Source organism: Oikopleura dioica, chromosome 2, assembly GCF_907165135.1.
Source record: "Oikopleura dioica chromosome 2, OKI2018_I68_1.0, whole genome shotgun sequence".
Lineage (NCBI taxonomy): Eukaryota > Metazoa > Chordata > Appendicularia > Copelata > Oikopleuridae > Oikopleura > Oikopleura dioica.
Genome location: NC_137292.1, coordinates 1643690 through 1656879, shown reverse-complemented (window position 1 = coordinate 1656879; position 13190 = coordinate 1643690). Strand labels below are relative to the sequence as shown.

Below are 13190 nucleotides of genomic sequence, written 5' to 3'. Positions count from 1 at the left end.
GAAAAGGGATCATTACTTTCACTTTTGCGTTAAAAATACGGAAAGAAGAGGGCGCGCGCGAGAGCTGTTGTGAAAAAGAAAGGAGAACAGATTGCCGTCGGACGAGAGCGCCTTGACGAGGACTTCTGCTTTTGCCGACGGGATTTTCGAAGATTTGACAGTCCAATTAATTCAAGAAATTCAAAGAAAAAAGAGAGAGATCAGAAGAAACCCCCTGCATCGAAGATAAACGAAAATTTTGGAATAATGAAAATACTTGGAGGTAGGTTTTTAAAGGAAAAAAGGGGATTTTCTGCGGCTTATTCAGAAAAGGAAATTTTAAGCCGCGCGCGGCTTTTCTTGAAAAAAGCTTGGTGATGAGATTTCTTCTAATTTAAACTTCCAAAATATTAAGTAAGACATTTTCGAGAAGAAATCAAAAAGCCGCGTTTTGAGTCAATCTAGCCGCGCCGAAAATTTAAAGCCGCAGACAAGTTTTCGAGGAAAAATGTTTTGAGCTACTGTTTAAATAATTTGAAGCGATAAAAACTGAACTCATTTGATAGTTTTTGACAGTAACTATGCAGTAATTCAAAAGTTTGCGGCTTTCTTGTTTTATCTCAAAGTGGGACCCTCAAAAATTGGCTGAGAAAGCAGTGCTAAATTCTTCGCCGATAATCGCGCTTTTTATTTTCACAATCGCGCGCTAATTATATCAATTTATTTACTGCTTTATTTTCCGTCTACATTTCTTGTTTTTCGTTTTAAAAATTGAGACTTCTGAATCAGAGTTTCGAGGGCGCCTGAATTATTTCGCGGCGATGAATCTTCCGTTCCCTCCTTCCTTTTTTTGGATACTTTGTCGCTCATTTCAAAAGCAAATTTGACGAATCTGAAGGGCGAGCACTAGAATTCTGAACGAACTCATTTCCCCTAAGTTGTTTTTCAAGAATGTGATTTTTGGACCTTTTCCAGTGGAAAAAAAGAACAGATAGATGATTTTTGGAAGAAAAAAAGCTGCTAGAAGATTCAAGCGCTCGCCTGGGCTCGGCAACCTGCGTAAAAAGCCTTAGTCAGGGTTTTAAAGAACTACAATGAAAAGCCGCATAGCGGCTTTTTTTTTAAACGAAGCCGCAAAACGGCTTCGCTGATATTACCATTTTAATCAATCAAAAATTCTGGCGAAGCCGCTTCGCGGCTTCGTTTTTAAAAAAGCCGCTACGCGGCTTTTCATTTCAGTTTTTTTCCAGACCCTGATTCAGCCTTACTACTCGTAAAATAAATTATTCTGAAAAAGCAAAAGTAACAGTCCAATTAATATGCCCAGATTTGAAGGTCATTTTTCAGCGCAAAAAAATCAAAGAAAAAGTTAAAAATAATTTAGAAAACATGTGCCAAAGTGAGTTGGCGCAATAAATGACCCAAGGGAGGTAAAAAAGGGAAGACGTAAAATATAATTGAAGATTGATTATTGGAGAAAAACCTCTTTCTGGGCCACTTCTTGGCTCGGCTTTACGTCAAAAAGCTTATCAAAAAGTAATTATCGCACATTAACGGCGTTAAAGATTGACGAATTTAGACATTTTTATCCAATAAGTTTTCATTTTTACCTAAAAAAGTGTCAAGAAAGGGGATGAATTAAGTTTTCTCAAGACGAAAAAAACTTGACAAGTGAAAAATTTTCAGAGTTTCATGCGAATTAGCGTCATTAATTCTAATTTCTCGCGATTAAGTTTTCGATAGTCCGAAGCAGCTGCTCCTGGTCAGTCATTTTTTTTCTCAGGGTTTTTTTTTCGCCTTTTCGGCTATTTTTTTCTTGCCTTGTTTTATCGATAAAGAAAGTTTATGCACCTTTCTTTTTCGCCAAGATTGCACCAGCGGCTTCTCAATAATGCAAAAATTTATCGCAAAAATAAATATTTAAGATAAGGAACTTTTTTTTGAGAAAAAAAAAAGAACGGACAAGCTCTTTTGTTTGGCATATCGGTGACAATTTGCATATACTTAGGAACTTCCATGAACCTTTACAAGAATGAGTTGAAATTCCATTTGGGATTAGCCGAAATAGAAAAATTGATAATTGATAGCCGGTGGATTAGGGAGGGATTTATGCGGCAGCTTGCACTAATTCTGAGTCATTAGAATGGATTCCGGGATTCCGGGGTTTACCGAGGTCAGAACGGGTTTTCACTTTTCTTCGAATAATTTAAGTGATAATCTCGAAAATTCAATGATTGATATATACTTTTTGTCAATTATTAACCTTCATTTTAATATAAAAATAAACTTTTTTATGAGTAATTATGATTTTTCAGTTTTGATTCTTCTGATCAACTGCGCGCTGGGAGCAACCGAAGCCGAAGTATTCTTGGACAGTGGAGGTCAATTGTCGATTAGCTGCGACTTTGACGGGGTCTATCTCGACCTTCGGCGCGTTGATGAGCGCGGCCGAGAGTCGACGCTGCTCACAATGACGCCGGAGCCGTTTTATGTCGAGTCCGGTTGGAATATTGATGACAGGTAATTTGCTCATGTCTTTTGCTTTATTGAAAAGCATTTTCTTTGAAATTAAATGAATAAACAATCAGTTTTTTTAATAAAAATTAATTGCTAAAATTTCTTCAAAGTGTCGACAAATCAAAATTAGGGCTTTTTTTAAAAGTAAGGAAGTAAATCCGCGTCGCCAGGTAAAATCCAGTGTTGGCCATCAGAACAGACCGCGGCGGTGGTAAACTGATGGCGCATACGAAATGAGCGAGACTGGGCACGCGCTACATTATGCAAATCTTTTCTTGTCCGTTTGGTCACTCATTTCTGCTATTTGAGTGCTTATTCAGAATGAACAGTATTGTGGCAGTACTGCGGAATTTCTTTCCAGATTCTTTTTTTTTTTTGAAAAAAAGTTTTTTTTTTTGAAAATTTTTTTTCGGACTGGAATTAATTTGCAAACTCGTTGTTTTCTGACGCTCAAAATGTGACTGTTTTATTCAGAGTTGCGGACCGCTTACGCCTTCGGAAAGATAACACAGCTGCGTCGGACAAGGGCACTTACATTTGCACGAATAGGCAGCGCAGAACACAAACAACATATGTCACCATCTACGGTAAGGTTCTACAACTACTCTTGTCCCCTTTAGAAAAGAATGTTTGCCCGAACAAGGACACGTCAATGCATAGTTTAACCATGCATTATTTCTGACATTAACTTTTTCACTTGCATTCACTTGCATTTTGTATTATTTATTAGTAGTTGTCCTTCTATATATTTTTTCGTGAATTTTTGATTTAACAAAATCCGGTATCTTACATTTAAGGGTAGACCTAAACAACAGAAAATAGATTAAAAGGGAAATTTTGGCGAAGCCGCTTCGCGGCTTTGTTTTGAGAAAGCCGCTACGCGGCTTTTATCTGAGCTTTTCTAGGACCCTGACTCAGTTTTTGACCATAATTTGCTAAGCCAAGAATTAAGGGTATCATCTGATTAACCAAATGATTTCAGTTGCTCCTGAAGTCGAGTTCAAGCATTATGGTGAAATCGAAACGAGAAAAGGCTCAAAAATCAAGATCGCTACTTGTACTGCCAAAAACAGTCATCCTGCTGCGGAGATACAGTGGCGTGACCGCGATGGAAATATTTTCGACGGCGTGATGGAGAGCTCTTCTACTGCTGAAAATGGATTATCTTCTGTCATAAACACGCTTGAGGTAGATAAGATAAAAAGTAGTGCGTCTTTATTGTGTGGGCTTTATAGGATAAAACTTATCTGCTTATATTTACACATAGATTTAGAGAAAAACAGTATTTCAAATTTAAGTTCAAATTTTTACTATCAATTTTAAGCTCATTGCCGAAAAATCCCTCTCCGGCGCAAGTTTCGAATGTTTGGTCCGCCATCGCTCTAGAACTGTTTCCGGCCCTCATTCGGGTCAATTCTCCCCCGAGATAAAGGTCACGTGGGAGCCAAGCTCGCCGAAGATCAGTGAAATTTTACCCTCGATGGAGGATGCCTCCGCCAGCGCGGATAAAAAGACTTTCGAGTGTGTTTCTTCCGGCTCTCCGGAAGTCAGTTACACTTGGAGATTGTTTAACCCAAACAAGACGGACATCGATACATCACACTGGAAAATAACAGGTAAGCAAAGGTGATATTTTCTTTTATTGAGAAGAAAGAAGGAAGATTTCTCTGAACTAAGATTTCTACCGAAAATCGAGAAGCCGCTTGCGGCTTCGAGCATAACATGACAGAAAAGCCGCGCTACGCGCGGCTCATCTTTCTTTTAGCTCGAAGCCGCAAGCGGCTTCTCGATTTTTGGTTGAAATTTTAAGAGAATATAATTCTTAGTTATAAATCTTGTTCGGTAGCTAGTGGAATGTCCCTGTTACAGCTCTAGAAAATTGTCTTCCAAAATTCGAGCATGAAAGGCACTCGAGTAGAACGGTTAAACACTTGGAATGTTTTCCTTGCTCCTGGAAACAATTAAAAGGTCAAGTTATCAAGGCATCATTCTTCTTGTTTTAGGCAACAGAATTTCAACCGAAGAAGTGAAGCTCACTGACAGTGGACTGAACATCGAGTGCGTAGCTGAAAATAGCCTGGGGCGCGTTTCGAGTGTTACATTGCTTGATATTTCTACAAGTAAGTCGGTTTCAAAAGAATAAAGAATGAAATAGCTCTTGAATAAGTTATCAATGTCAGTTGAGCAAACAAATGCCTCTTACTGTATTTGAAATATTCACTTCGATTCAGTAATGGATTCAAGTCTGTATTGCCAGGCTAATGCACAGCACTTGAACCTAATTCTTCTGACTCTGATTTGAAGCTATTTCTTATTTATTCAGCGAGAGTCAATTGAATTAGAATGGACAGCAATTTCGACTGCTTTATTTTTTAATTTTTTCGACTTCAGATTGGCTCACTCTCATAAGCACCAGCCGCATAACGATGGTCGTTCTCCTCGTTGTCTCCCTGACGGTTTTACTCTGCTTGTCGATTTTGCTCTTCAGATGCGCGAAAAGTCATAGAAGTAAGTTTAACAAATAAGAATAAAATTAATATATAAAACTTAAAATTATTTTTTTAATAAATAAATAAAATTTTTTGACAAAAATTTTTTGATTAAAATATTAAATCAATTTTTGATCAATTTTTTTAAATTAATGATTAAAATTTTTTCTTAAATTTTTTTAATTTTTAGCTGTGGTATATAAAACTGGAACCCAAAGCGGCCCTGGACGAGAAGATCAAGTTTGACGAAAGAACAAAACACATCGAAAAACATCAAAAAGCCATAAACACTACAAAATTAACGAAAGCTCGAAAGTTCACCTAATAGGTTCTCATCACATTCTGGGCTCAAGCTTGAAATCTTCATTCCTTTTGGACATTCCATTTGTACATTTAAAAATATTGCTTTCCTGAATGTTGAAAATTTGAATTGTAAATTGATGCACAGTTATTTAGAATTCTGATAATAAAGTTTAATTATTGAATCTTTGATTTAAAAAAGGGTTTATTATTGAGATCAATAAGTCGTCAGAAAATAAACTGTACAGAAATGTCCATTACAGTTTCATGCTAAATCATCATTCGAGTCGAAGAGGCCAATTTCGTACATGATCCTGTCCATCGTTTGAATCAAGTCAAACGGTTGAACATAAATCTCGCCATCTTCGATCACCGTTTTGAAGTCGCCCAGTCCGTAGATGTCTTTCAATCTTTCTTCACTTTCCCATCTTTTGCTTCTTTCAAGATTTTCTTCAATTCTTGCGCTTAGTCGAGGAGGGGAACATGTGCTGGGAAATCTTCTCGACCATTGACAGTAAGAACCGATGCAGGTACAGCGGTTTATGAGAGATTTCGAGCCACAGGTAACTTCGCATTTTCGGCGAATTCCGTGAATGCTACATCTTATTTCCGCGTTTTCTTTCGTCTGGTTCAGGGATGGAAATATGAGAAAATTTTCCAGCGGCACCGGCACGGCACGGCACAACCAAAATACCCGTGCCGCGGCACGGTACGGCACGGCACGGCACAAAATTCGATAATGGGGTGCCGCGGCACCACGGCACGGCACGGCACAAATTCGAATCATATAACTTATTTACATAAATGAAAAAAATTAAAGCTGCTAGTGTACTTATAGAATTTTCAAAATTTTAAATGAAAACCATAATAAAATTAAAATCTTGGATAATTTGAATTATTCAAACAATGGGTGAGGGTGGGGTTGGGGACGTTACTGAGATTGATAGCAATATTCCCAGCCGATGTCAAGCCCCTTAAATTAACAAATCAAGGAACGGGGCTGAAACGGCCCGAAGGGCCGTCAAGCCCCTTAAATTAACAAATCAAGGAACGGGGCTGAAACGGCCCGAAGGGCCGTCAAGCCCCTTAAATTAACAAATCAAGGAACGGGGCTGAAACGGCCCGAAGGGCCGTCAAGCCCCTTAAATTAACAAATCAAGGAACGGGGCTGAAACGGCCCGAAGGGCCGTCAAGCCCCTTAAATTAACAAATCAAGGAACGGGGCTGAAACGGCCCGAAGGGCCGTCAAGCCCCTTAAATTAACAAATCAAGGAACGGGGCTGAAACGGCCCGAAGGGCCGTCAAGCCCCTTAAATTAACAAATCAAGGAACGGGGCTGAAACGGCCCGAAGGGCCGTCAAGCCCCTTAAATTAACAAATCAAGGAACGGGGCTGAAACGGCCCGAAGGGCCGTCAAGCCCCTTAAATTAACAAATCAAGGAACGGGGCTGAAACGGCCCGAAGGGCCGTCAAGCCCTTAAATTAACAAATCAAGGAACGGGGCTGAAACGGCCCGAAGGGCCGTCAAGCCCCTTAAATTAACAAATCAAGGAACGGGGCTGAAACGGCCCGAAGGGCCGTCAAGCCCCTTAAATTAACAAATCAAGGAACGGGGCTGAAACGGCCCGAAGGGCCGTCAAGCCCCTTAAATTAACAAATCAAGGAACGGGGCTGAAACGGCCCGAAGGGCCGTCAAGCCCCTTAAATTAACAAATCAAGGAACGGGGCTGAAACGGCCCGAAGGGCCGTCAAGCCCCTTAAATTAACAAATCAAGGAACGGTTAATTATACTGTGCCGCGGTGCCGCAACCAGATTTTACTCTCCGGCACGGCACGGTACGGCACGTGCCGTGCCGTGCCATGCCGCTGTGCCGTGCCGTGCCGTGCCGCTCAGATTTCCATCCCTGGTCTGGTTCAAAATTTAATTCAATTCTTAATTTTATCAACGAAAAAATGAACCAGTCCTGGAAGTTGCTCTTCGCATTTTTGAAAGACTCCCGAGAAGACCTCGTCTATCGTTGATTTTTCCATTGCTTCTTTTTCAATAATAATTTTTGAAAGAAAATCGTCGAAAACTTTTTCTTTCTCTTCAGTTTCTTCATTTTCTACTTTAAAATTTTCTTCATCTTCGATTTGTACAGGCTGGCAAAAGCTAGGAGAGCTTCTTTCTCTCCACTTGCAGCCGGTAAAGATTTTGTTGCGACCGTGGGACTTGTGGCAAGAGCATTGGCGAGAGCCGCCTGTTGAGCCGTCTGCGCAGATGAGATTGCAGGTAGAGTCTTCACTGTCTCCATTACAGCTCCAGGATCCACATAATTCGTTGTTCTCGCCGCAGAGGTAGGCGGGGTCGTAATCGCAGACCTTCAAAAATTTTGTTGTTCAAAGAAACTTCTATTGTAATTTGTATTCAAGATTTTTGAATGGTACCTTTTTAGTTTTCTCGACATTAAAATTTAAAAATCCTGCAGCAAGTGTTCTCTGTGCAGAAAATATCGACACGATCAAACTCCTCATTTTTTGCGTGCGTCTCTACTTTTTTTTCTGCTTCGCCAAAATAATGAAATGAAAGTGAAAGGGAGCGGTTTTATAAGGGAGAAGATAAGCAGATTTACAAAGCAAAATCTTGCGGTACCGAGTACACTCAAAACAGTGATAAATGAAACGCGATTTAGATTAGCCGAATACTTGTGCGTTCGGAAGTAATTGCGCTTTCTAGAGACGTTGATAAGCGACAGTTTTGGGTTCCCCCGAATCCAAATTTTTATTACAGTAGGATTTGATTTTACATCGGAAGTTTCGGTTCTATCTCGCAACATTTTGAAATCGTTACACAAAGAGGTTTCGGTGATTTTTCTTCAGCTTTTTCATTGATGGTCGTCAAACTATCTTGAATGCATTCGCCATGAGAGAGGATTGGAAAACTTGAACGACGAAATCTCACGTGTTCGATCTTTTTGATCCTCCAAAATGAAGCTTCGAATAAGCGAGTAGACTTTGAGGAGACTTTCCTGAGGTGAAATAAGAGTTGTGAGGGCGATGTGACGGAATAATGTCTGTCTGTAGTTGATTCTTTGCTTCACAGCTTTTTTGACTTTATATCGATCTATATTTTTTACGTTTTAGGATTGACTACTTATGTTTGCCTACCGATATTGCTGAGTAAAAACCAAATCATCGAGATGAAGAAAGCTGTGTGCGCCGCCCAAAATAAGAGCAATGCTGATGGATCTATATTTTTATAAAGCCACTTTAGACTTGAAAGATATTTACTTTGATCAGACAATATAAGAAAAAGGATGAATTCGATGGATAAACAAATGAGAATCGAGCAAATCGAAGGTCGTAAGAACGGATCGATCTTTGAAAGGCTCTATAAATAAAGGGTGTTTGGGCCCTTAGAAAAATTCCGTTGATCCCAATCATAAAATCGTCGTCTTGGTCTTTTGGTACTAAAAAACTGTTAGTCCTTTACACAAGCTACTTTTAACCTGAATTTCGATCGGACTTCGGCATCAGTCAAAACAATCGTCCCTTTCCGAAAACTCGTCGAGTCTCCCTTTCGATCTCTTCTCAATAAGCTTATATTTTCGTTCAAAAAGAGCATATAAGCGAAACTGCAATTGGCAATTCTGATTGCTCGATGATCAGAAAATCGTCATTTTTGAACGTCGCCTGAGCATCTTTTTTCAGAATTGAAAAATGGGCTTTGGAAATCAAGCTCCTTGAAGAAAAAGTTAATCTCGGAAAATGTCTTTTCGTGCTTTGTGCAGTGGCTTCTCCTTTTCCTTGTTCCTGTTAGGGTTGAACATGCGATTGTTTTGATAATATTCATAATGCAACGGCAAAATATGACCCTGATGCCGTAGTTTTTCGATAGCTACCGATCTAGATTAAATGATGGAATGCTTATTTCCTGCATAAATTCAACACGAGAAAAATTAAGAAAAATGACTTAAATTTTTTCTCAAAATTTTTGAACTGGAAAAATAGATTTGAAATAAAAAAGTGATAGAATGAAAAAGGTAGTAAAGTTTTGTTTTAGTACAGGTAGTGCTCCGCTTAATTGATTCGTTGATTTTTGCCATCTTATTTGGTCAACAATTTGTGCTGCCGATGCTTGAGCGCGGATTCCAGTAAAGTGAGCTGCTCGAGAAGCGTTGCAGTGTCGTTTTGATTGAAGGAAATGTTCATTGATTTGTGAGAGTCGTCTTTAGCGGGTTCTTTTCTGGCTGTTTTCTTCTGTGTTAGGTTTTGCTTGGAATGTTTTGAACGGACAGTTGAAGGGACGGTTGGATTTTTTGGTTTTTCGCGGGAAGTTGATGGCTTTTAGACGATTTCGAACAAAGAATAATTTCTAAATGAGGGAGCTCTAGAAAATTCTAGAGCAAAGGGCGTCAAGAAAACTTAAAATCGTTCCTTTTGATCTCGATTTGTTCTTGCTGTCTTATCAGCTTCTTTTTGAATTCGCATCGTTCGTATTCTTTCTTCAACCTATAAAAACATAATGAACACTGTCGGTTGGAACAGATACCAAGCAAACCTTTAGTTGCTCCTCTAAGAGCGCCATCTGCCTCTTTTTCTTCGCTAAATTTCTTTCCTGGGCTTTTAATTCAATATCTGTCGGAACTTGCTCCTCTAGGACAGGGTTCAAAATCACCTCACCTAAAGGTGCACCTTGTTCAATTTAGGTGAGGTGCAAATTGTCACCTCACCCACCTCACCTAAAATTTTTCAGATTTATGCTTTTTTAGGTGCACCTAAAAGGTGCACCTTTTTTGAAATCATCACCTCACCTCACCTCACCTAGGAATGTTTTGATTTTAGGTGCACCTTTTTTCTCGGTGAGTTCTTCTAAAGTTTGAAATTCAAACTTGACTGTTGATTTCGAGTCCTTTGGTAATATCAGTAGGCTTATAAGATGAAAATTCGGTCCATTTTTCTAGCTTAGTTTAGGGGTCATGTGACACAGTTTTAGAAAAGCTCAGAAGCTGAGCTTTCATTCGGGCACCATATTACGGGTTACTCGCGCGGAGAGTCTTTTCACGGGCTACCCGCCCTACTAGTTTTATCCTTTCCGCCGAGTAGCTCGCGATTACCCGCAACCCTTTTTCTCGAGGCAATCAGACGAGCTAATTTTATTCTTTCTAGGCGAAATTTTCGCGAGTAGCTCGCGATTATCCTTTACCCATTTACTCGATTTACTCGCGCACAGACTCGTAGAAAAATCTGCGGATTACCCGGAAGAAATTTGCGAGGAATTTCAAAGGACTCGAAATCGAAGTCAGGAGCAAAATCCGTGCCCACACTTGATCAATTATCACCTAAATTTCACCCACCTCACCTAAAAAACTGCCAAAATCCCTCTTTTTAGGTGCACCTAAAAGGTGCACCCTTTTTCAGAATATCACCTCACCCACCTCACCTAAAATTTTTCAAAAATTCGCTTTTTTAGGTGCACCTAAAAGGTGCACCTTTTTCCAATCTATCACCTCACCCACCTCACCTAAAATTTTCGAGATTTGGGACTTTTTTAGGTGCACCTAAAGGTGCACCTTTTTTGTAATCATCACCTCACCTCACCTCACCTAAAAACTAGGTGATTTTGAACCCTGCTCTAGGAGTGTTTTCTGCTTTGCTTCCGCTGATTTCTTTGCTGTTTGTGGATTTCTTTGAGGAGACGGAGATCGCCTTGAGTTCTCAAGAAGATCTTCTAGCTTCAGTGGAGCGACCATTGGTTCTCCTTTCAATTGAGTCGTCGTGGTATCCGTGTCGAATTTGCTGTGGAGAACGTCGACTGTAAGCTCGGCTTGCTTCGGCGGATGTGCTTGGTGAGTGTGAATCGGCCGATCAGGCATTTGAGGAGCTGGTTGGGCCTGATTTCGTCGGTTTGCATTAGCGATCTTTCGATCTTGCTTCACCCACCAGGGCTCGCCATCATCATCGTTCCCACGAGCCGATTGCCTGGCTCGTTTCTTTTCTTCAATTTGGAGTTGAAGATCTCTTTCTGTTTCTGCATGCTGCTTGCGCAGTTTTTCTAATCTTTCGAGCTCTATAAACCCGGTTTACCATCGGAAAATTCGAACGAACAAGGAAAAACGCCAAAAATTCTTACCTGCAGGATCTTTCAGCGCATTCATATTTCTATGATGACCGGTGTCCCCGACATGCGTTCCATGCAACTGATCTACCGCTGATTGAAAGCTTCCAAGCGAAGAAATATGATCTAGTGATAGCATAAAAATTGAACTACTGGTTCCATCTATAAGCACTAATCTTTTTACCTTGATGATTTGGATTGTCTTGGATGAGCTTTATCGATGGTTTTTGATAATTCTGGTCTGGTTGATGAAGGTGATGATCGATCAGCTTGAGTTTTTGGTCTCTTTCTTTTGCTTCTTTCTTTCGTGCTAGATCCTCATCCCTCTGTTTTTCAAGTTCTCTCCGCCATGCGAGCTGCTGATCCTTCCTCTGTTGATCCAAACTTTCCACATTTGACACATTTGCTGAAGGATGAAAGCTACTCTGCATTGAGAGCGGTTGAGTGCCACCCATTCTCGGTGAAATACCGGTACCATTCTCCGCACTTCCAGTGGCAACTGAGTCGGGAACTGAAGCGTGAATAATTTTTATCGACGATTTGTATTCGGACTGCGCTTTTTGGTCTAAATGATGGTCGATTTTCTTGTGTTTTTCGTATTCTTCCTTTTCCTTCTTCTTTCGGATAACATCCTCGTCTCGTTGCTTTTCTAGCTCTCGCCTCCAGGCAAGCTGTTGCTCTCGTCTTTCTTTGTCGACGACATCGCCTCTTGGGATCGCTTCGTAAGGGAGGAAGCTCGATTTCATCGCAAGAGGAACTGCTTTCTGAGTAGTTTCCAAAAGCTCATCTCGTGTTACGATCGCTGGTTCTTTTTCTGGCTCTAGTGGAACTGAAGGATCTGGAGCAACTGTAGTTTGAGCAGCAAGTTTTTCTGTAGGTTGTGCAACTGGGACGGCTGAAGGTTGGGGCTGCTGTGGAGCTGGTTGGGGAAAAGCTTGTTGAGGGAGATTTTGAAGGGAGTTCTGCTGAACTTGAATTCCTTGAGAGACGAGATTGAGAATTTGCGTAAGTTGGGACTCCGAAATCGTCACATATTTCTGCTCGTTCGTTGAGGAAGACGTTTTGACTTCTGGAGGTCGTTTTCCCTTGACAACGGTTTTCGTATTTTTAAACTTTGGAATCCCTGGATGAGTATTTTGAGAGTTTGAAACGTTGGACACGGCGGAGGTAGTGCTGGTGAGGGTTTTTAGAGAGCTGGAATTAGAGAGAGTTTTCGATGATTGCGTTTTCGGGACGCTGTTTTTTGGAGGCTGGTACTTGGTCGAGCGCTTTGCTGGTGGAGCAACAACGGGCCCTTTCGGCGCTGGGTTAGTCGACGAAGTCGCGAGCAACTCTTCATTTTTCTTGAGCAAGGGCGTCTAAAAAAGAGTCTTTGAGAAAAATGATTCAAGAGATAAACAACCTACCTTTCGACTAGGCTTCGGAACTTGAACCCTGTTCTGTCGACTTCTTACTGTCTCTCGATCTCTTGCCTAAAAACATGCATTAGAAAAAAGTTTGATACGAAGAATTTTTGTTAGATAGTTTCCTGTATAAGCTCATATGGCAATATGCTCGTGCAAGACGAGTGCGGACAAAAAATCTGAATTACTTTTTTCTTTGCCATTCCAGATGATTGTTGAGGCGGCGGTTGCGGATCCAGATCGTGCCGGAGAAGAGCCTCTTCAAATTTAATTGAGTCAGAGTCAATTGAAATTTAATTCAGAATTTCCAAAACTCACCCATATTAATCCTGGCTCCTTTTTTGCCGCTCCCTTCCACGGCTAACTCTACCAGCCCCATCTATCTATTCTAAAAATAAAATTCTC

At 40.5% G+C, this 13190-nt stretch overlaps 3 protein-coding genes across 3 annotated transcripts; 1 reads left to right on the top strand and 2 right to left on the bottom strand.

Annotated features, from left to right (window-relative positions):
- The first annotated feature begins 11 nt into the window (after positions 1 to 11).
- On the top strand, positions 12 to 5439 carry LOC145698742 (contactin-6-like). The gene is made up of 8 exons (XM_081775959.1): positions 12 to 262; positions 2295 to 2499; positions 2971 to 3083; positions 3479 to 3684; positions 3821 to 4112; positions 4500 to 4616; positions 4888 to 5004; positions 5176 to 5439. Exons 1-8 carry the CDS (start codon positions 247 to 249, stop codon positions 5229 to 5231), a joined length of 1122 nt encoding a protein of 373 aa, XP_081632085.1. The 5' UTR covers positions 12 to 246; the 3' UTR covers positions 5232 to 5439.
- Positions 5440 to 6935: 1496 nt separating this feature from the next.
- LOC145699702 (uncharacterized) lies at positions 6936 to 7827 on the bottom strand. The gene is made up of 2 exons (XM_081776969.1): positions 7713 to 7827; positions 6936 to 7646 (listed from the first exon to the last, which is right to left on the bottom strand). Exons 1-2 carry the CDS (start codon positions 7797 to 7799, stop codon positions 7212 to 7214), a joined length of 522 nt encoding a protein of 173 aa, XP_081633095.1. The 5' UTR covers positions 7800 to 7827; the 3' UTR covers positions 6936 to 7211.
- Positions 7828 to 9261: 1434 nt separating this feature from the next.
- Positions 9262 to 13175, bottom strand: LOC145696792 (uncharacterized). Its single transcript, XM_081773883.1, has 9 exons — positions 13104 to 13175; positions 12974 to 13044; positions 12789 to 12854; positions 11567 to 12740; positions 11398 to 11508; positions 10906 to 11334; positions 9826 to 9926; positions 9707 to 9776; positions 9262 to 9613 (listed from the first exon to the last, which is right to left on the bottom strand). The coding sequence occupies exons 1-9, from the start codon at positions 13162 to 13164 to the stop codon at positions 9372 to 9374; spliced, it is 2325 nt and encodes a 774-aa protein (XP_081630009.1). The 5' UTR covers positions 13165 to 13175; the 3' UTR covers positions 9262 to 9371.
- Positions 13176 to 13190: the final 15 nt, after the last annotated feature.